Genomic DNA, 23,963 nt, shown 5'->3' on the forward strand with positions numbered 1-23,963 from the left:
GATTCTTCAAAGTGAAAAGAATGTGACTGATGAGTAAAGATGTGTTAGAGATGTCTAGTTAAAGTATAACCCCGTAAGATGTGCCTGAGTACACTTGTGAAATGCCAATTATGCTGGTGAGGTCCATTTAGAGAGGTGTTTGCTCAGTGTTCATGACCAGAAAGAGTTTGTAAAATCCAGAATATTGGTGCTGTCATTCAGTAAATGCATTGTTTTTCTTTTCTCATGTAGTATGTCCTTTTGAGGTGAAGCCCCACAGAAGAGGATTTTCTCAAGTTAAATATCAGTGCCCCCTCCCGGGATTTTTGTGAACCAAAGAGGAAATGATCCGCAGTTCTGGTAAAAAGTAGTTAATGTGGCAGGATCAGAAGGTTTCCCAGAGTACAGCCTGTGCTGTTGTGGATGTTTAGAGCTGAGCTGTGGAAGGTGTTCAGGAGTGTCTGCTCACAGATGGTTCTGTGTGTGCAGCAGTTATTTCAACCCTTGCTGTCTGTGACTAAACTGTGGTAGACAAAATAGCTCAAGATTCATCATATTAGGGTTTGTTTCCTCCCAGAGGCTATGTTTCCAGCTGGTCTCCTTATGATTTTTTGTGAAAAAGTCAATATAAAAGCTTAGTGCAAATTAGCACTTAAAGGTGCTTAATTTTCTCTTAATGCAGTATTTTCAGTTTCTCTTCAGTTTGTCATGCTTTTATCATCTGATGTGATTTTAATTGCAATAATTTATTGCTAAAGGATTCGCAGAGGGAAAAAATCCAAGGCAGCAGTAGCATGGATTACATGCTACTATAAAATCTGTCTTAAAAATTCCATGACTGCTCACAATTATGAAAAAAATAATGTGCTAATAAGAACAGAAGATAAGACATTATGATTTCACACCGAAGCTTAATTTTATTTGTTTCTCTTTAGCTGATCATGTTGATGCACATGGCTTATGAAATGCTTTTCAATTTAAGAGTTTGTATACCAGTATCAATCTTCAAAGAGTTGAGAAAGAGTTTATCATAGATAACAAAAAGGAGGTGCCCAAATTAGGAAATTTGTTAAATCTGTTTCTGGTTAAGCATGAGAAGATCTGGCCAGAGTAGTCAGAAAGGCAGTGAGGCTTTTTGCTTCTGTATAACAATCCCTACTGAGAGCAAAAATAAAGCTTGAATATTTGATAAAATGGAGAAAATCTTATAAAATGTAGGAAGGAAGTGGGAAAGTTAGCAACCTTAACTAACTACTTTCTAGAAAAAAACCACTTTTTTTAAAAAAAAAAAGTCTAGGCCATTTTTAAGCAAGAGTTTGTTTTTACCCAATAAAGAGAAATATTCTCAATAGGGAAGACATTCAGACGTGGTGATGTGAGTGGGTGGCTAAGATTGTTTAAAAAATTAGTTCCTGTATCTTAATCTCACATACTTTTAAACATGTTTTAATGGCAGTTTGTCATCACTGGGTGTTAGTGAAGATAATCAATGCAATATGTTCTTCAAGATTATGATGACAGTTAATTCATGACTAAATAAATTATCTGATGTGTAAGAAAGAAAGAGCAGTCCTGGAGCTGGCGCCCAATAACTTATTTCATCTATGCTGTCATCTGGTTTTTGTGATTGCTTTTTTCTTTTCTTTTTCTCTACTAAACAAGAATATTTGTGTGATTTTTACAGGAATTTGGATTGATTAATGAAGTTATTTAGGTCATAATTCTTTTTCTTTAGAACACCTTATTTTATTCCTTGTTTATAACATCTCCAGTGATTTTATAGTCACTCTTTAGGAGGAATTAAAGAAAGCCTAAGCTCTAAGAAAGAAATAAATAATTAGAAGTACACTAAGTAGTTACAGTCTCTTCATGCTTTATTATAGGAAGACAAAACACAGTTCAGCCTCTGGAAAGGCTAAACATCTTGAAATTTTAAATGATAATAGTGTAAGTTTGTGTAAGAACATTCAAAATTCTCATGATCATCACACTGATCACGAAACCTGACCATGATGCAGACAAATGCCCACATAGTCACCAATTGAATTTAGACTTTATATGTCCTTGATTTCACTAATTATTAGAGCTGCATTGTACATTTTACTGAGTTAATGAAGTTGATTTTCACACAAGTCAGTTTAAATTACTTTATATTGCTTTGGGGAGGCTTTTAAATGGGCGGCTTTACTTGAATTATGTTGGATTCATTTCTCAGCAAGTGACCAAGCTAAGCTAATATTTTATTTTAAAAGGATGAAATTTATATTTGCACACACAAGTTTGTACTAGCTGAAGAATGATCCTAAGAATATTTGTAGGGGGGTTTGTGCAAATTTAATTTCTCTATCTACAGGTCACTTAATTTGTTATTAAACAGATCTTTTTGTAGCCCTCCCACACTCCCAGTAACTCCAACAGAAAAACATGGGCTCAGAGAAAATCAGTGTTTGAACAGCTGTCTTTATTTTTAAAGTGAAAAAATAAGACCAGTAATATTGATGCATTTCATAAAAATATCTCTACATTGCAATGAGGGTGAAAAATAAAAATACTGTTTGAGTGTTAGTGATAACAGGTTTGCAGCTGTCATAGGATATGCCCACAGAATGATAAATATGTCCAGGGATTGTATGGACTGTCTTTTGTAATCAAAAATTGTTCCTGAAAAGCAAGATGAATGATACAATCTCTTTAACTCATTCTGTCTCATTAATTTTCAAAAACGCTAAACAGGTAGACAGAATTTACTTAGCGGAATGCCATGACTGCCCAGTTGGACCTCTATGAAAAATGTGACAGTCAAAGTCAAATAATTAATTGTTTTAAGTAATTTTAAACATTTTAAGTGCTTTCTTTTATATCCACACATTTCTTGTTTTCTTGTTTCTTATAATTTGTTTCCACACTTTCTGCGGCTTACTTTGTAATTCCGTACACCAATGCACTGATTTAAAGCTAAATGCTCAAATGTATCATTTACTTCCAAGTTTGCCTTAAACTTTCCAGTACTTAAAGTTTACATATCCATGTGATAAGTTTGTCTCTTTGTTTGTTTGTGTAAAAAAGTAAAATGTTTGAGTAACTGAACACAGTGGAAAACTTTTTTTTTTTTGCACATCTATACTTTAATAAGCAAACAATTTTTGCTGTTCTGGATTGTAGGTAGAATGTGTTGTCTAAAATATCAGGAATTCTTTTTATTACAGTAATTTCCAAGAAATACTTTTGTCATAGAATTTTGAGAAATTAAATGTTATTTTTTTACTTTAAAATTATATTTAAGTCTCAAAACTATTCTTGACATATCATACAAAAAATAATATCAGCAACTTTATTATCCATAAAAGCATTATAATTAAAAAAAAAAACCTAGTGAATAAAAACAAATGAGTTTTGCTATTTGTATTGTCTAGGCAAAACTTAAAAACAAACAAGTAGTTTATTTTTTTTAAACACTCTAGAAAAAAACTGATTTTATATAGACTATATTATATGGATGGACATCTGGACATTTAACTGAAGTATTTAGGTTTAATAAAAGTCTTGCCAAGTTAAATTTGTGTAAAACAAAGTCAGATTTAAATTAATGTTTATATATACACACCTACATTCATGTACATCTGAACGGACATGTTTTAATTCTTCTAACTTGCTCAGACCAAGCCAGATGGGACTGTTCTGACCTAGTGTCAGAAACAAAACTGGATCTAAAGGCTATGGAATTAGGTCTCAGAAACAAAACTAGACCTAAAGGCTATGGCATTAGGAAAATCAAATGGCTAAGTAATCGTGGAGGGTGAAAGAGTCACCGATTTTGTCTTCATGAGAAGGGCCAGGCAGAGAAATGGGATGAAATAGGAGAGGGAGCCTGGTGCAAAAATTCCTTGTGGACTGTGGATTTCCTTAATTTATTCTCAATGATTTTAAACCACTCTATAAATACAAGCTGTAAAAAAATGGCACATAAGGCACATTTATTGTGACACCACATTATAAATCTGATTGATTTCTCCAAATTTTATGCTTTCTTTGTGGAAGGGGAAAAAAGCAGATCCAGTAAATAGTGAGGCAACAAATAATATGATAACCTTCTAGTATATTACATGCAAATAGTCAAGGGCAAAGATTGGCCTATAGAGGCCAACAAGGACCTCTGGGGATAAGACAGGCTACAGAAGGGTATATAGGAATAGGAGACACAGCAGATTTATTTTTTGATTTTTAGCTGTCTTGTAATATTTAATCTGCTTGTTCTATGAAAACAGAAAATACTTGGGGGCAGAATGTCATGATCTGACTTTAATCATTCAGCTCAGTCACTGATGGTCACATAAAATTTAAATTGTAAGAAAACAGCTGAGGAGATGGGTAAATTAAAATAAAAAAAAGAATTAAATTATGGCAGCTAGTTCAAACCTGAAGCTTATGAGCAAAAAAATGTTCACTGCCGCTTTCTTGTCCTTAGATTGCTTTTCCTTCATAACGTCCCCCTTCACCAAATTGAGATCATAGATTTGTTTTGTTGCCCTTATTCCCCACTTCCTCTGCAACTCTGAGAATGATCTTCCTTGAAACTGTGGCACTCCTATGTTTAGCAAATCCTCAAATCACTAAGAGAAGGGTGAGATTCCTTCCCTCTGTCCCCCGTAAAACATAATAATCAGACTACATTTTTAGACATAAACTGGAAGGAACACCCATCTTCTGCCTTCTCACGGAGAAATCAGTCTCTGAGTTTCTCATCAGCTGTTGCCATCTCTTGCTTATCCAACATCCCCCTGCACCCCAGTTTGTTTGGAAACAAGGAATTCAGTGAGGAAATAAGTAATTTTATTAAATGAATTAATTGTATAATAATTTATTTCCTCACAATATCAGTACATCCTTTCCTGAAGGTCATGAGTTTTCTATGATTCAGGAAATATTTTTCAGCCTATATCTTTTGAAAATAAGATCAAAAGAGATGATAGTATCCACTTGCAGCTGTAATATTTGTACTAAATAATTTTCTCTTTTTATCTCTCCATAGATATTATAAGGCCTTGGACTGACTGTAGCATAGTCTGGTTTCTTAATGTCTTTCTGCTTAGTGAACAAGTTGTCAGGAGAAATCCACTCACATAATCATCAAGTTGAAACCAAAATTATTTTTAGTTGCTCTTCTTCAAGTTAATTTTTCTGATCTACTAACAAAGTGTAAAACTAGTAGGTGTGGTGAAACTAGTGCAAATATTTTCAAATTAGAGATTTTTCTGATGGATGTGTTATGAGTCATCTTTACTGGAAATTTAAAATAGTGATATAAGTAAGATGTTTCCCACGTTTGGTTAATATTCAATCATATATTTTTAGCTTTGGATTTTCCTTAGGTGAGAGATTATAATTTATTACACATTTTCATTGCTGAAGTGAAGAATCTACAATTACAGACTTGTCTTTTAGTTTACTGGGATTAGGCCAAGTTTACACATGACTGCTTTCCTGTATAATTATCTAAGAAGGATTATCAAATTTCTAAAGTCCCTTTGTCCTTGATTAAGTCTGGTTAAATTTTTAAAATTAGTTTATCTTAAAATCTGATTAATTAATTTAATCATTATATTTAATTTATCTATTGATTGATTGTTGTAATCAATTTTAAGTTTTATCTTACTTAGTATATGGGGCCAATGAGTCATATAAATATAAATACAAAAATTACAAAGAATACACTACTTACACATAAAAACAATATTCAAAACACAAACAATATCTGCCTCTCCATTTTCAGTGGTCATCTACAAAGCCATACTTAATGACATCCTCATTCTTTTATTTTGAATAATTAAAAAATATTCTGACATAATATAGATAGTGGAAAGAAAAGAGGTGAACATGTTGGGGGTTATTTTCTCTTTCCAATTGCTCAGGTTTGGTTTTTTTGGGGTTCAGTTTGGTTTGTTGTTTGTTTTGTTGGGGGTTTTTTTATGGGACCCGTCACAGTGCTAAGTTGCATGGATAAATCATGTTAATTTTATGAATAAACTATTATAATAAGAGTCTAATGAAAAACTCAAGAAGAATAGAAAGTATAACATCATATTCAACAAAAGACATTACCAGACTAATTTTGAGAGCTTATTTTACTAAGCCTGTGTCCTTTTGGAATCTTTTTCTTTGCTGCTGTACATGAAACCTGTAGGGAGGAGCAGGAAGGTGACAAGGCATCCTGAGACAGCATTCATTTTCAGCTATAAGTTGGAATCTATCTATTAGCCATCCTGATATTCTTTTTTGGCAGTAGAGGTTAGAAGTTGAATTGTAAAACACTTCTGATTCCAACTAATTATCAGGGAGGGAAGAGGAGCATACATACAATTCCTATCTCAAATCCACTTGGTTCCCTTATAAGCACTAATCAGGACTGTGCCAAGGGGTTCCTGTCTTTGGAAGGGGATGGCTGAACTTTTAATAAAGGCAGGCATCATCCACATATCTTCCAGAAGCACAAAAAAAAAAAAAAAATCATCCTAAGTAAGCGCAGTGATGGGCCTGACACTTCACTCCCTGTCAAACAAATGAGTGAAAACTCTGTCCCGACAGAGCCCTCTCTGGGTAATTATTAGGATTTGTCAGCACTTGTCCAGCATGTACCACTAGCCCCAGGCTTGTATTTTTGCATGATGCACTGGCAGAATTTCAGCACACTAACAGCCCAAGGTGCTACAGTTTCTTCACTATATTTCACTGCATTTTGCTGAATTGGTGTTCTTAGATTGTGTTTCATAGACAATATGAATTTACCAAAGTGAAGGATCTTCTACAGCAAGGAAAGTGCCACACTGTAAACTTTAAGCTGTGCATAGTTTGTGTTCTTGCTTGTAAATTCTAAATTCTCTTCCTTCATAAATGGGAATAAAGAAAAAAAATTAAAAAGAAATTTTTGTCTGTCAGTGAACACAATCTACACCCTACAATTGCTCTTCGAGCAATTGGAGCTCACTAGATTAAAAAAAAAAAAAAAAAAAAAAAAAAAAAAAAAAAAAAAAAAAAAAAAAAAGGACAATTTTATTTTTTTGCAAGACATGTTCTTATAGAATGAAAAAGACTTGAGATCAATGAAAATAAATGCTGTTAACACAATGACAGTGATCTCTGGAAACCTGTAAGAGCCTCATGACTTCATGACTTCCTTTATTAAAGAGGGTATTCTCTCCCCAGAAAAACTTTTAAGAAATCATTTCAGAAATAAAACCCAAAATATGAAAAAAAAACCCTCAGGACATAAACTTCCACATCTCCTGACAGAACTCTGACCATTTATTGAAATAATTAGGAAAATATTGGTACTCTGTAAGGAGTTCTAAAGCAGTTCATCTTCATGACAGTAAACTCCACTTTAGCATACATAAATACATACATACATAGCATAAAACAATAAAAAATTATACTAAAACACTTCATCCAATTGACACAGAATGGTAGAAATGGTAGGGGAAAAAAGTGGGAAATAACTGGATCATTGCTGAGTTTAATGCAGATCAGATAGTGCCAATTTGTGTAAAACTAACATTATGCTGAATGTGCTGTGCTGAATGTGTTGTGTGGGCAGGAGAATTTACCAGAAATGTGATCCTATTTGGGGTGGATTTTATTTGTGTACAAATATTGAATAGCACAGAGATCTGGTATTTGTTACACAGTACTCTATGGCTGGAGCCTCTGGGCTGATTCTGAACTGGTATATATTTCACAACTAAATTCATGGCTGTTGCAATATGGAAGCTTAGAGCGAAAAGGAACTTTCCTAAGGGCTTTTGCTTTGCTTTGGTTTTTGTTTGTTTGTTTTTTGAAGTTGGATGTGTTTGGGTTTTTGTTGTGATTGTTTGTTTATTGTTTTGAGGTGTTTTTCAATATATAATGGTAACCTCCAATGTAATGGTTAACCCAGAAATCCTGACTAAATTCCATTTGCATGTGCACCAAACCAGCCTTTGGACTTTTAAATTATGATATTCTTAATTTTTGATCCTAAAACTGTCTGTTCTGTCAAGGAAGGAAAAATTCTGGCTGCATCCTGAAAATATTGCATTTCAATACTCTAAAATGTGTTAAAGAAAGGGCTGCCAACTTACACAGGAAATCTTTGTAAGAAATTAATATTCCACCAATAAATGGCTTGCAACCACTATAAGCACACTTTCTTGCAATCTTAAATTAAATTATCTTCTGAGGAATAAACAAATGATGAAGTTTTGGCACCACCAGCTACTAAGAGCTACGCAAAGGTTTCATCTAATTGTTTCTAAACTCAGAAATGACAAGGTGTCTGAACAGTATGAATGGGTAGATGTTATATTAGATCACTTATTTGAATATGAGGAAACCTGGAATGCTCTAGTTGTAAGCTACTGTGATTCTAAATATTTAATGGTAATTTCCTTTAAACATCATAAAAATAATCTCCACAGAAAATAATGAAGGCAATAGTTACTTGGAGAGAACTATTTAAAAAAGCCAGACAGGACGTATGCCCTCATGGTTTATCACTAATACTGCAGAAGGTTTTACATTATGGTGTCCTGGGCCTCAAATTAAATGTCAAATTCAATTTGCCACTGAAAACATGAAGTGTGTGACTGCCCTTAGAGGGATAACCTGACAGCACAATTTCATAATTGGTGTCTGCCCTAACGTTGCATTAAAATACAAGAAGAAATGTTATTTGACTGCAGTCATATCTTAATATTTAAAAATAAACAATCCACCTCTAGATGGGCTAAAATATATTTGGGTTAAATTTGAGCCCTTAGTAAATTTTGCTGGCTTTACTTAAAATCTGTGAAAAAATGATGTTGAATACCATATGATAACAGATAGAAACCTCCCTGATGGGATCATGCCAGCAGTTATGTCTTTATGTCTCTGACATTTAGCTCATAATAAAATGAGATTTGTGAAAGAAAATGAAGAGGTGCTTATTCCACTTTTTTTTTTTTTTATTCTCTGTTCAGACAAGCTTGTGTTCTAATAATGAGATTTCTAATCCACTTTAATATTCTATCATTATATCTTAGTGTACTATTTGCCATATAAGTAATAATAATGAAGTATGTTTAAACATAAAAATGCATCCTTAAGCATCTAGACACTTTTAGTACTGGTTGTAATTAGAAACTTAAGAATTGTGCAATTAAATATGCTCATAAAAAACCAGATACATCTCTCTAGTACCAATCAATTTGTTGCATCATTAATATTGTTTGGTATGCTAGTATGCTAAAAAAATATTGCACTGTTCTAAGTAGAAAATAGCTAAGAACAAAATTATTAGCATTTAAATCACCACAATCATTACAGAACAACAACTGAGCATTTTAGGTGTTTTCTCCTAATTAATTTTGGTTTTACATAAGCATTTTCAAATTCTGCATCTTTATCTGATCTCTAGTGTCTAAGTTCCAAAGATATAGTCTTTTTATTGTATGTTAAAGCCTTCGTTGTTGTGAGATGTGGCAACTATTTAATGTAGTGAGACAGCCTATTGCAACAATTTAGGTGAAACAAATAGTATTTTTGGGTTTTTTTTTTATTTATCTGAATAGATTGAATTGAATTAGACGTGTCATTTAAAAAGCATACTCAGTGTTTTTAAAATACACTTAATGTTAAGACTTGTTTAGAAAAATGTAAAGCGACAGAAGTGACTTCTGTCTCCTAAGCTTAGGAAATGTCTAGCCTGCCTTGAATTGACAATGTAGTGGCAGTGTTATGTTTGTGGTTGGATTCAATGAACTTGTAGGCCTTTTCATGAAATCATAGACTCATAGAAAGCTTTGGGTTGGAAGGGATCTTAAAGGTTTCCAACCCTCCTGCCATGAACCTTTCACTTGACCAGGTTGCTCACAGCCGCATTTAACCTGGCCTTGAACATTTCCAGGGATGGAGCATCCACAACTTCTCTGGGAATCAAAATGATTTCCAGCCTAAATGATTCTGTGATTCTATGATTATGTGATTTGATGGAAATTTTCAACTATATCATTATATATCAAAATAAAATAAAATAGTTGACTAAAAATGGTCTTGTTACCTAATCCTAGGGGGTCAACTAGTGTGAAATCTGGAACAGTGACTACATAGGTAATGACACAGAACTCACAAATAACGTGTCAAGATAAGGTGGTTTTTTTTTGTTTGTTTGTTTTTTGTTGTTTTTTTTTTTAATAGAACTGTCATTTTTCTAATTTGTGGATTGTCATTGAGGCAGGCTTGTACCACATATGCACTGACAGATTGTTCACACACACTCATTTTGCACACAACCCTCTCTGTGTCTCTCACCCACTCCACACATGAAGTAGCCCCTTGCACTCAGCACATGTAGCCTACATCCTTTCAGATGAGTGTCCTTCTGACAGCACCACATGAAGCCCAAAGGTAGGAGGCAAGCAGAGCATTGAAAGATCCTAATTTTCCTAAACACACTTATGGGACCCTGCCTGGCACATTCCTAAAGTTCATAAAGCACACTGGATCTCACATCTTAGGTACAGAAAATTTACTGATAATTTACATACATAGTATTAGGCACCTTGGTGCACAACATACTGTTATGCCACAGCTGATTTGTCTGGAAGAGGGCACAGAGGTGAGTAGAACTTACAGGTTCATGGGGAGATTGTGGCCACTACTTCAGAGCAGTGCACACAATCTCCAGGGCTTTATTCTTATAGAGAAATAAGTAAGGGTCCTGGTATGTGCTATTAAAATGCATAATATCATTAGCCTGGCAGTTGCATTAAGTGGAAGGTTTAAGCTAGGCCTATTTATGCTGGTTGATGTGCTAGAAGCAGTGGCAGTTAAGGGTATTTGTTTAACTGCAGTCATCTTCCCTCTTGTCAGTAGTTGGCTGCTGCAGAAGAGAGGCCAAGATGAGCTGCTATTTATATAGCAGAGGTGGTTCTACCAAGTGCAGCTGAGGGACAAAATAAGAGCAGTTCCTTGATGATCCACTCATTGTGCTTTAATCCCTTGCTTGAAAGAGAAGAGATTATTTCCACATGTGATTACTCGGGCACATATTATGATCTCCCAGAGGAATTTGGAAATAAACAAGTGGGCCTGAAAAAATAGCATAAGAATATGCCTTTTTCCTGCAGCTTTTCATTGCAAATAAATCAAGCCTAATACAAAGAGTGTAGATTAAAAACAGGTAGCTAACATGACCTACAATTCCATAGTTTCTTCCTGAGCTTCTCAATTTTTCTGAGGCATCTGTTGTATTTAAATGCTTAAATAAATTTCCTGAACAATTAAAGCAAAATAGCAAGAAATGACTGTCATATATTAAGGATCATTTTATTGTAATTCAGCTAAGACTGGGAGTTAAATGACCAGAGTTTTTCACATGCAGTCAAAACTTCCATACAGACTTAAAAAAATAAGTGAAGACTACTATAACTCAGCTTTAGCCATCTGAAAGTTAATTGAATAATTTAGGATGGCTGTCTAGGTTTCTGCTGCAATCAGGTTTCCATCACAGTTGGCAAAAAGAATGAGGTTGTTCATCTCACTTCAAAATAGCTGTCAAAAATCTTTGAATTAATTTTCCCTCAGGTTTTCTATTCCTCTTCATTTACTAACAAGAGGCCATATATACTTCAGTTCCAAAGTGTCGAATTATACATAATTTTCTTCTTTATTTTTCTTTCTATTAGATGTGACTAATATTGGCAGAACAAACAAAAAGAAATAAAACTGAAGAGTGTGTAACAACAGCTTTTGAGACTTTGAGAAATGACTGTTCATAAAGTTCATAAAAGAAACGAGACAGCTTAACTGTGGTACTTGTGACAAAATCTTTGTTATTTCCAGCCCAAGCTTTAAGAAATTTCAAAATAATTCTGCTAAGTGAATCCATGTTGCAATCACAATCTTAAGTGAGAGAGCAAGGCTTTTTAAACTGCTTCACCCCCAGCAGCTGCTTATTCTCTGAAATGTGAGCTGAATTTTAGAAGCTGTCAGTCTGATTGGCAAAGAGCTGGAAAAATCCCCAACAGAACTAATTCCATTCCTTTCCTTCTCAGAAGGCCTCTTCCAGCTGATATTTTATTCACCTGAGAGCAAGACCATACCTTGTAGTGGGAGCAGTATGTTGAAGCGGCCTCAAAGCCTGCAAGTAGAAAGGAGTTCATGGTTTTAACACTTCTCAGCACCAGTACCTCAAGGTATATCCTGAGTCATTTTACTGCCTGAGCAGTACTCTGGCTTTTTCCACTTTTCTTCAAATGAATGCTTTCAAATAGAGAACCTCAGTATTGCTGGTCTAGAGAAGCTGAGGACTCTTTCTGCCATCTTTGCTTGAGCACATAAAGATATTTTAAGTCTGATTTGCAGTAAGAATGTTAAAGAGGATCTAGTTCCTCTAGCAAATGACATTGTCCCTCAAATAATTCAGCATAAACCAGCCTTCTTGGTCAAGCGATTTTGTAAATCTCCTCTAGGCATATTAATAGGTTAATTTGGTTAAAAGAAGTAAAATTAAACACGATGCAAATGCAGTCAACTGGTTGAAGCGTTGGAAAGGGAGACATTCGGGCCTTATATATAAACCCTCTATTTTAAATATGTATATGCAAATGTGTTCAAATACAATAAAATAATCAATATTTAATACAATATTACTACCATACTAACTTTTTATTGTAGGGGTACTGTGCACAGCTTTCCAAACAGGTTTGATTCATCTGAACAATTCAGAATCACTTGGACTAATAGGTATTTTGAGATACTCATTCATCATTAGCAATCAAATATTTTAGTTTGTTTTTTTGGAGCAGTAGTTCAGATGTTCATTCACCAGTATAGAAATTGTGATTGATCATTATTTCAGAAAGAGTTAATTTGATTCCTTTGTAGAGTAGCATTCTCTGCTTCCTCCTAGACCTGAACTGGTGTCTTTGAAAGCATTACTAGTATCATGAATAAAACAACAAACTACCAAAAAAAAAAAAAAAAAAAAAAAAAAAAAAAAAAAAAAAAAAAAAAAAAGCAAGGCATTAAAAATTAATTTAGATATTGAAAGTCCTGGTTGCTTACCAAGAGAAACTTGACAAGGAAAGTTTCCACTGCAGAATAAACTCTTAATATTATTAGCAGTAAATTAAGTGTTCGTAAACAACTCTGAAATTGTTTTATTTAACTGTTAAATCTTGATTTTTATTAAATTTTCTTTACAGTAGTTTAAAAAATTCTACAAATCCTACACGATCCCTTGCTGTTTATATTAGCTTAATATAATTTCTCTTTCATTTGTCCTGAACAAATTTCACTGAAAATTCATTGTATAAGTGTTTATGGTATGACTTTTATCAAATATTAACTTAATATAGTTTTGGTAAATTTAAACCAATTTAAAAATAGTATTGTCCAATAGAATTTGCACTGAACAAATAAAAACTTTATTGAAAGCCACAGGGCCATGAGCCCAGCCAAGGTTATTTATATTCTGTATAAGCACTGTCTGTAATAATTGTGGCTTACTAGTTAACTTTATATGTAAGTACTCATTAGGGAGATCTTTACAGACAAGCTCTTTTCAAAAATTTCCAGTCAAGCTACTTCTTCTGTTCATTATGACCTCTGTTCATATTTGAGCTTTTGGTTTTCCAAAGCCTCTAATTCTCCATGGACTGAGCATTAGAGGCCTGATACTCATGGGAGCAGGGAAGACAGGATGAATTGCTGTCTGCAACAATTCCATCCATATCTTCCAAGCCCTGACTGCAGTGGAGGTTGTGCGGGGAAACAGAAGTTCAGAAGTAGCTCAGAAGGCTTTAAAGTGTGGAAGTACTTTAAACTGTATCTTCAGGTAGACCTCTGTCTTCTTCCAAGACTATAACAACCCTTTTATAGAAAGCCCAGTCAGTGATGCTTAGCTTGTTGCATTTATTGATTTCAGTTTGCCTCCTTAAGCAAGGAATATTATTTGCAGTTTCCTTGCACCTTACACCCACATCCTCCACTTACTAAATGTGAGGGAAAGTATTTCCTAATAATACTACCTAAAACAATCCAAGTATATTTGTCACAGCAAATGCTATTATTTTTCTATTTGGATGTATAGGTGGGAATGGCTCAATCTCTAAATTTTTTCAGTTCCTGCTCTTCCAAGTCTATCCAGAACATCAGAATTGTTTATCACTAGCATTTCTTAATTACCTGTGAGCATGTTCCTTTTTTGAAAGGAAAAGGAAAATTAAATAAATTGTTCTCCTTTAATACATTAATATAGGAAATTATACATTAATATAGGAAATTATACATTAATATAGGAAAAAAAATACAGAGAAAACTTTTATTTTTTGTGACAGGTCACGACATTTCCTCTGAGCAATAGAGTCACTGTAGACACAAAAATTTGTTCCACTGCTTTGAGAGAGGATGTAGATTTAAGCAATTGTCTCTTTCATATTGCTACACATAAATGGATAAATATGCGTATGATGGAGGAAGGGAAATTAGGTAGTGATAATGGAGGAAAGCACTTTGATATCAGCATCACAGTATCTATGCTAAAGGCTTAGTTTTATAAATATTTTAATTAAAAAAAGCAGATCCTTGCAGTTGAATTTAAATTCATCTTACGTGTGAGCAAACAAACATTAATGATATTAGATGCTATTGTTACCTTTAGAAAGAGCACAATTTTACTGGATCTAGTTCAAGCCTCTTGCACATTAGGGTTGAAAACACTGAATTAGTACACATGCTCTCAGTACTCAAAAATTCTACTAGGAATCAGAATCGTGAGAAAATATCCATCCTGTAACTACCAGCCAAAGCAATTCATTAAAATATACTGAATGGGAAGGGCTTTAATAAGTTTTCTACAATTAGCACACAGAATTAAAAGGAATTGCAAAAGTAATTTGGCAGAAATCCTTGGGAAAACAAAGGACCAGGGGCAGTACCATGTGGAAATTGAAAACTGCATTTTCTAATTTTTGTGCTGGAAAAGAAGTTAGATAAATTACTTGCTGCACATTATATACATCTGTATCTCAGATCACCATTTTATACAAATTTCCTTCAGGGAAAATTCATGTCCTTTGTATTAAGAAAAAATAACTTACTAAAACTGGATTTATTGGAAAGAAACCAGAATAAGAGCAGGACAGATTTAAAAAAAAAAATCATTAAATTGAATTGATTTAAAGACAGTTCATTTTTAAATCAAAAACAACTGTAGAGCCTTGTCAACTCATGCTATTATGCAAAAGACATATAAAAAATAATACTTAACTTTCTTTTCTTGAAGAATGAAGCCAAGAAACTATTCCAAACAAGCCAGTTGTATTTTTGTGAGGTCCTAATTTATAATTGAGGGAAAGAAACAGACACTGTTCAGCTGAAATGACTTTAAAGTCCTTTTAAGCAGCAGCTTCAGCAGTGTTCTTTTGCATAACTTACTGTATATTCTCTTTTACAGTCATAAGATAAAAATGCAAATATTTTTTTTTTCCTTTTTTTTTTTTTTTTTTCTTTCTTTCTTTCTTTCTTTCTTTCTTTCTTTCAAGTATTTCTCATTCTGGAATAGTAAGGCATGGGGAAAAAACCAAATCAAAAGAGAAAATTAGCAAATCTTTCAAACCAAAAACAACTGAATACTGCTGGTATACATGCCCTTAAAATACTTTTAGAATATGCCAGTTTTAAGTGGAAGTTTTTCTTATAAGTTTTAAGAGGTACTTATTGGGTTTTTTTCAGCATCACCCTTTCTTTCTCTCTCTCTCTCTTTTTTTTTTTTTTTCTTTTGTAAGAAAGAAGATGCTCCTTTTAATGGAAATAGTGTAGCTTTGATCTTTTTGCTATGAGCATAAAGGAATTTTTCAATCATGCATATGTCTAAAAGTTAGAGCTTAGTCATTGGAAAGATAGATGGCAACCAGTGATAACAAAGCCAGGAGTACATCCCTTCATTAAATTTAGAACAGAAATTAGGCTATCTGCCTCTGTTTATTAAATACAACATTTTCATCCTCTTGCCCATGTTATTTCTTACAAAGCACCTTTGTCAGTACCCCACATGCCCTGTGGCATCCCTGCACATGCAGTATCAATGTCTTTGTCAGTTGTAAGCTCCAACCCTGAGATGTTCAATAATTCTACTGTGTTGCTATGCATTTCATTTATCCATGTGTCCAGTAAGTTATTAAGCCAATTATCCTTGAAGAAACAATATAGAAAAAATAAGTAGGCATTCAAAATCCTTTCATTATAACAATAATCAAGATTTCTAAGTGGATTTTTTAAGAGCTATGCAGAGACATATTTTGTCCTTGCTTGTTTTGCTGGCAATGCTTCCACTGAGATCAGCCAAAATATTTATACAAAAAATATCCAAATAAGAAAGCCAGTGTCCAATATCCATGACTTAAACTAGGTTATCTCCTTGTCATAATGATCTGGTATTACATTTTCATATTCCTGTATAACAGGTTTGAAATAGGTTTTATGTTGATAGGTACAGGTTACATAGGGTTGTCACATATAAGTCATTATAGCTATTTAGCTATGGGCTCCTTATCTGACACAACTTGTGATAACTCTGTTTTCTTCAATGACACATTCATATAAAAGAAAAAATCTTTTTCACAGAAAGTTTGAAATCATGATATTTCAAGATTTCTAAGAGAGTTTAAAATCATCATGCTTAAAGGATGGAAAGAGAAATGTGTATAAGTCCATTTTTTATTTTGATGTTCCCACTGTTCGGCTCCATTTATTCTTCATCCTGTTTCTGTTCTACCAATCACAACCTATATTACTATTATTATTATTATTATTATTATTATTATTATCTAATCCAATAGGTACAGTAATACCTAGTAATAAAAACAGCAATCATCTCATACTATAAATGCTGAAAAATTTGGTATCTTTTTCCCTGTTTGTGCAAGAAAAAAATCACCAAGTTAAAATAATTTCTGTGTTGCAGAAATTATAAAAATAGCTGAAAAGAATTGAGCAAAAGAGGAAAAAGTAAAAGCAATAAAGTTGGTGGAAGGAGGAGAAATCTCTTCTCTACTCTCTTGAAGAGATATGGCCATAAGGGAAAAATTTAAATTTTAATGAAATTACTTATTTCCCAAAGGCCTGGCCAGCAAAGAATGCTGAATGAGATAATTCACTAACCAAAGGAACACAAACTGAAAAGCAGATTATCAGTGATGTGAAAAACAAAGGCAGAAGACATTAAAAATTAATTGAGGAGGTTTCCTGTAGAGGTTTAGATGATTTACAAGCTCTACATGGAAAATCACTTGTCTACCAAATTGTTGTGTTCTCTTTCAGGGTTTCTTATACCTATGTGTATATCCAATATTAAGTTACCCTGGTCTGAGTTACCTGAAAAGAAGTACAAATCCTAAATGGGAATTTTTTTCTGTGTTTAAAAGCATATCTGCTGTTCTGTTTAAATGAAAGCTGACAAGCTACACCTTTATACTGCTGCAGGAATAAATACCAGCAGCATAAAGAGATGTCATCTTGTGCTCACACAGTGTATCTCTCTATGTATGATGGAAAGACTGTCAAAACTGGTTACAACTAGAGATGCTCAGAAAGCAGTTGAAATAAAAATATCCAGCAGCAACTCTTCTTACATTATGATTTATATTTTTACTTTTGGCAAGTATGTAGAGCTTTGCTTCTGTTCTCTTACTCAGAGTTCTAACATAGAAAATAAGACCCCCAAAGCACCAAATATGGCATGTAACTAAGCTGGGTATAATCTGAAGGGGTCATATTATTCCCAAAAGGGGTTTGATAGAGAAACAAAGGAAATGCTCCTTTGTCTCATAATTATGTCACATCATTGCTGTTGTAGTTGTAAATCACAGCCTCTACTGACTGAAGATTCCTTGGGCTCCAGTAAGAGGATCTCAAAATCCTCCTGAATACACATGACTTATTCAATGTAGGAAATTAAATTTATGTTTGCAACTTGATGCTTTTCAAGTCAAAGACCAGAAGTACACGTATGTCCATACAAAACCAGCTGAATCTTCTTATATTTTGGACTGACTTTTTAGACATTTGAATGGAAACTGTCTTGAGTTCCAATGTGGTAAATTTGCTGACATTGATAAACTGATAGTTAAGAAGAGAATGATCAAAGATGAGGTGTGCCAAAATTTATGTTCATGTCATGGGACAGATAGGAAATACAAATCTGGAGAATAGTAGGAGATGATTATGAATAATATATTCTGTAAAAGTGTTGATTGTTTCTAATGTATTGGTAGATTCTTCGCATACTAAGTTGAGGAAACTGGAATCCATTTCAATCCAGTTTGCACCCAGTAAAAACACCTGTATTTTCCTAAAAACATTTTAAAAATAGTTTATACTAAATATACCAAGATTTTACTTTCAGGAAAAGAATCACATAATGGCTGGAGTTGAAAGGGAAGTATGCAGATATCTACTTCAAAGCTTCTTACAAAGCAGATTCACCTGGAACAGGTTGCACAGGATTGTGTCCAGAAGGGTTTTAAATATCTCCGGAGGAGACTAAAATCTCTCTGAGCAGCCTGTTCCAGTGCTCTGCCACTTTTCTCAACCTTCCCTTACAAGAGAGGTGCTTCAGTCTCCTCATCATCACTGCCTTCAGCTGAACCCTCTTCAGTACTTGCTTATATTTCTTGTGCTGAGGAGCCCAGAGCTGGACACAGCACTCCAGATGTGCCTCACCAGGGCTGAGAAGAGGGGCAGGATCTCGTCCCCTGACCTGCTGGCTCTGCTCTTCCTGATGCACCCCAGGATCCCTCTGACCTTCTTGGCCACGAGGGCACTGCTGGGCTATGGACAGCTTGTTGTCCACCAGGACCCCCAGGTTCTTCTCTGCATAGCTGCTTTCCAGCAGGTCAGGTCCCATCCTATATTGAGGTTATTCCTCTCCTGGTGTAAGACCCTGCCTTTGTACTTGTTAATTTTCAGACAGTTATTTTATACCCGTCTCTCCAGACTGTTGAGGTCCTTCTGGAGGGCTGTACAGAACTTTAGGGTATCAGCCACCCCTCCTAGTTCTGTATCATCAGCAAACTTCCTGAGGATTACATTCAGCCAGAGTCATTGATTAATATTTTGAACATGATTGGACTCAGTGCCAATCCCTGGGAAACACTGTGAGCTGCAGGCTCTAAATAGACTCTGCACCACTGGTAACAATACTCTGATCTCTGCCCTCCAGCCAAGTCTCAATCCACCTCACTGTCCACTCATCTAACCCACACTTCCACGTGGGCTTTTTGAAACACTTTACACCAAAAATCAACATCCTTCAGGAAAATAAGAACACGTCATTTTATGTGCTTTGAATATGTTTGCTGTGAAAGATTTGTGTACTATCTTCTAATTTTGGCTGTTTGGAAATTCAAAGCTTCAAGAAACATCCAGTTTTAAGGTGATATCCATATAAATATATACACATATATGCAGAGCACTGCCACAGACATTTGAGCTATTAACAGTGTTAACTGCTGGACAAAATGCCTCTGAGTATCTGTCAGGATACTGTTCCTGTGTATCCAGAGACTTTTGGAACTAGACTTTTAATTGCATTAGGAGCAGCTTTGTCTCTTGAATTGTTTGTCATATTATTGAGAGATATTTTTAATTTTCCTAACAGAGATCTGTCTTTGTCCCATTAGGCTAAGCTTTAATTAAGAAACGTCAACGTTGCTAACAACCACACAAAGAGGGACGGAAGGACCTTTGTGACCAAGGATGTGGTTGTCATGGAAACTCTTGCTGTTTCTGTCACTCACTGGCTGTCTTTCAGGTAAATCAAAACAAAAACCAAGAAAACTTTGCTTATAATTTTAAGGCTCTTAACTGAAAATGAAAATAGGAAGATGTAAAAGCATGCTGGAGAAGATCAATATCATTATCAAAACTTTTTCCCTGAGTGTGATGACCTACCTTTAAGGGAAGGAAGCACTTATTACTCAAAAATGCTCCTTGGTTGGAAAAAAATGACAAAAGTCAGAGAATCTGCAAAGAAGTATAGAGTATTATTGGTAAATTATGCATTTGGCATGAAAATTGGTATGTTAGTCCCTGAGCTGTTGTGAAGGCACATAGCTGTGGGGTTCGGATAAAAGTACAGGGTAAAAGGAAAAGAGAGATTAAACATGTGAAAGTGGGCCTTGGATCAAGGGGAAGGATGGAAAGGAAAACAGAAATTAGAGAGGTTCATTAAAAAGGGAGACATTAATTAAAGAAAGAAAAAGAGAAAAAGGAAGGATAAGAAAGAGGAAAAAGAAAAGGAAAAGAAGGTGCACCACCCCTCACTTCAGCATCAACCCAGATGATGGGGATGCCCATCCTGGTCTCAGTGCCAATCTGGTTGAGGAGATCCCCATCCTGATTTCAGTGTCAACCCAGGTGATAAGCAGCAATTCAGCTGTGCCATTGTGTCTATAAGATGTCCAGGGTCCAAGGGGCAATGCCTGGGCTTGGGGCTGTGTACCTTTTTGAAGACAAGTTTCTCACTTTCTCTGCTAGTTCCTTATCACAGTCCATCCTTTTAGGTCATTTGAGAAATGGATCTGAGGGCTTCCAAAACTTTGGTGGTCTCAATATCACCCTGTAGTCCATGTCCACTTTCTGCCATTCATTCCTGTGCTCAGCCGTACTGCATTGTGGCTCTTTCTCAAAAAAGTAAAGTCTCCACCTGTCCCCTCTTCTCCAGTTGAACCTTGTTCTTTCTCAGAGCCTGCCAGTACCAATAGTCCTTGGTTATTACAAAAATGTCATGTCTGTTATTAGCAAAAGTTCTTGGTTGGCTTCACAGCCATATGGGTGTTAGAGGTACATTAGCCACTTATACTCTGGAAACTGAGAGCTCAAAAAAATCTCACTTTGGACCACTGTTTATGAGGTTGTTAGGTAGTGGGCTTTAGTACTCATAAGCCCCTCATATTTGAGAGCTTGAAAGGGTCTCACTTTAGATCTCTGTTCGTAAGATCACAAGAGAGTAGGGTTTAGTCATTGTAATAGTCTATCCTGGATGCAATTCAAGTTGGTAACTTTTTTTGAAGCTTCAGCAACAGAAATATTATTTCATTTGGGTTTTTCACGTAAGAAAAATAAGTTTCAAAGGCTTCTCTTTAAAAGACTGCTTCTGTTCTACTTCCTGGGAATGAACAGTTTCTGACAGCTGGAGAGAGGATAAGTCCAAGTGCAGTTCTTCAAGGCCAAAGTCTAATGAGCATTTCTCAGACCATCATGGGGCCTAAGGGTGGGTGGGAATGCAACTAAAGTCACCTTCTCTGGGCCTCTACACTGAGTAATGAAACTGTAAAAATTTAGATTAAGATGTTAATAATTGCTCTCCTTGTATTATAAGACATGATTATTGCATCTCAACAGTTACTAAGCTATTCTTATCCCAAATTCTTGCAAAATTTATTTGGTTTGTGTCATCACAAGAAGAAATTCAAAAGTCAGTGAAATAAAACACCTGATTAGTTATTATGACAATAAAATGATATTTGACAGGAATTTAATCATGGAAAGAGACCATGGATGTCAATGTATGTGCTTTGGATGCATACCTGAAAGAGTCTGATCTAATCTGGTTTTCTTCATGTAGCTTCATTATCATGTGTTTTCTAAGTCCCTTGATTTTGGACAGAAAAATTTTTGTTTTCTTTGTGCTGGATTGTCAGCCACATTATAAATTTTAGTTTGAACTGTAAACATTTGTATTTTGGTGATTCTAATAGTAATAGTACCTGACAACCATCACCTATTAAGGTAACTTAATTTTTTTAACGGAAATTTATTTTTTTATTTCTACAAATTGCAAGAAATTTGATGCAAAATTCAGAAGAATGTCAGAAATTTAAATATAGGATTTCTTGTTAAGAGCTGTCTTTTATCTTGAAGCCTTTGAGTTAAATGTCAACATCTGGCAGAAGGTATTTGTCTGTTAAACTAATGTACCCGAGCCTACAGTTCATTTCAAATAGCTAGTTTCTCTTTACTCTCAACTGCTGTTTGAGAAAATGGCTGTAGAGTTTGCTCCAAATAAGTTTCCCTAACTCTGTACAAGACAATAACGTGCTTCAAAATCTGTGTGATGTGTTTCATACGCTGACAATTCTGTATCCTATAATTGGATATACAGGAACGAGCTTCAGCTGTTTGCCATTTGCATTGTTTAGGCAGGGACATTCAAACAATATCTTGCAAAGACTTAAAAGCATTAGCAGTGACTAATTCTAATATAGTATTAAAGTGTGCAACTACTTAGGAAGTCAAACTGAAAGTCAATATTTACAGAAGAATTTTATGTAAATAACATTATACCCTGAAAACTGTTGCTAGTCATTCAGCACCATATTTAAAATTGACTATTGCTCTCATCTATTAATTTTTACTCCTATCTGATGGTTTCTAAAGCATTCTTTTTTTAAAATTTCATTGTGATTTGTGATTTCTTACGGGTTGTAAAGGTTTGTTAAATATTAATGCAGGAGATTTAACTTTTGTAAGAAATAAGTTTTAACAACAGTGGTTGTCTTCACACTTTGTTGAATATAATGTGTTAACACATACATTTTTCACATGCACAGAGATAACTTTTTAAATTACTTCATGTACAGTAATAATTGTTCATTGTTAAATTTAATCATATAAGAGCTGAAGTTTACCAAATATAATAAAATTGGAGTTGAATTTTTATAAGATCATCAGTATAATTAGAAATTTACTGTCTTCATAACTATAATATTTCATTACATCATCCTGCATTTGGAGATGTTTTTATATTACAGCATTTATTAAAACATGTTTACAGCTGCAAATGGTTCATTCCCACAGCTGAGGCAATTCAAGTTAGCCTAGTAAGTCTGATGCCTGAATGCACTGTTAACAACAAAACAATAGATATCGATGGTGCTCCACGAAGATCGTTCATTCAATTTCAGTTCTTCTTTTTGCTCTTCTAGTGTTAAAATTCCGTACTTACTTATCCATTAAATCATCATAAAGCAGCAGGCAGTGTTTGGAAGAGAGTACCACACTGTTATATTGATTTTGCAGTGGTGAGGGAAAAAATCCAAGAGAAGGGATGACCTCTCTAACTTTTGTTGATCCTATTTTTATGTCATTTTTATCTTAAAACTGACCCTGTTATTTTGGGTTGTGCTTAAGTGTGAATGCATGGAAGTGTGTTTAAGGTATATGGAAAATAATATTTGAATGGAGAAAAAAATGCATTCTTTTCAGAACATAAGAATGAGGACTAAATTTTGTTTCTTACTCTGATTTAAGGCAAAGGTAGTCAGGGAGTACAGCTCATAGTTATACACTTAAATTGTCAAAAACTTCACATTTGTGAAATATTGACAATTAACAGATGAAAAGAAGATCTCAAGATTGGTATGTTCATTCTCATGTGTAGCACTGCTCTTCAAGCTAAACTGGAGTTGATGAAAAATTAAGCTGTCATTTTTCACCTAGAGACTGCCTCACTATTGAACTGCCAGTTGGAAAAAAAATTTGGGTTTTGGAAGGTTTGGAGGGGATTTAATTTTTTCTTTTTTGTTTCTTCCTCCTATGGAGGTTTCCTATAGAGAAAGACAGCAGGCTGCTAGAAAACAGATTACCATGGGGGAAACTGTAAATATGAAATTCAGAGTAGCTTTTAAAATCTGATTTGATTACAGTAATACATGAAGTACAGAGATGCTGAGTCCAAATTCAATCCAAGCATGTCAGAATTAGTCTGGGTGTATATTCCCAAAGTCTTATTGTCCTGGTTCCCCATAATCACTTTAAAATCTGGTTTTATGTGTGTAGTATAGGCAATGTATTTTTGGTTCACACTAGGAGCAGCTAAGCAGAGAACCTTTTCTTTGCCTAGACTTGTTAAAGTGTTCTTGTGCTGGTTTCTCAGAGAAATTTGGATTGTATTTTACAAAAAAGTT

The 23,963-nt window shown here is 34.5% G+C and overlaps 1 protein-coding gene across 1 annotated transcript in view; it reads left to right on the forward strand.

Annotated features, from left to right (window-relative positions):
- CNTN5 (contactin 5) overlaps window positions 1-23,963 on the forward strand; it is a 605,619-nt gene that overhangs the window by 272,540 nt on the left and 309,116 nt on the right. Inside the window, exon 3 of the mRNA XM_066312958.1 lies at window positions 19,677-19,807. Coding sequence (XP_066169055.1) covers window positions 19,753-19,807 — 55 coding nt within the window. The 5' untranslated portion in view covers window positions 19,677-19,752. The remainder of the gene's footprint in view (window positions 1-19,676; window positions 19,808-23,963) is intronic.

Source organism: Sylvia atricapilla, chromosome 2, assembly GCF_009819655.1.
Source record: "Sylvia atricapilla isolate bSylAtr1 chromosome 2, bSylAtr1.pri, whole genome shotgun sequence".
Taxonomy (NCBI): domain Eukaryota; kingdom Metazoa; phylum Chordata; class Aves; order Passeriformes; family Sylviidae; genus Sylvia; species Sylvia atricapilla.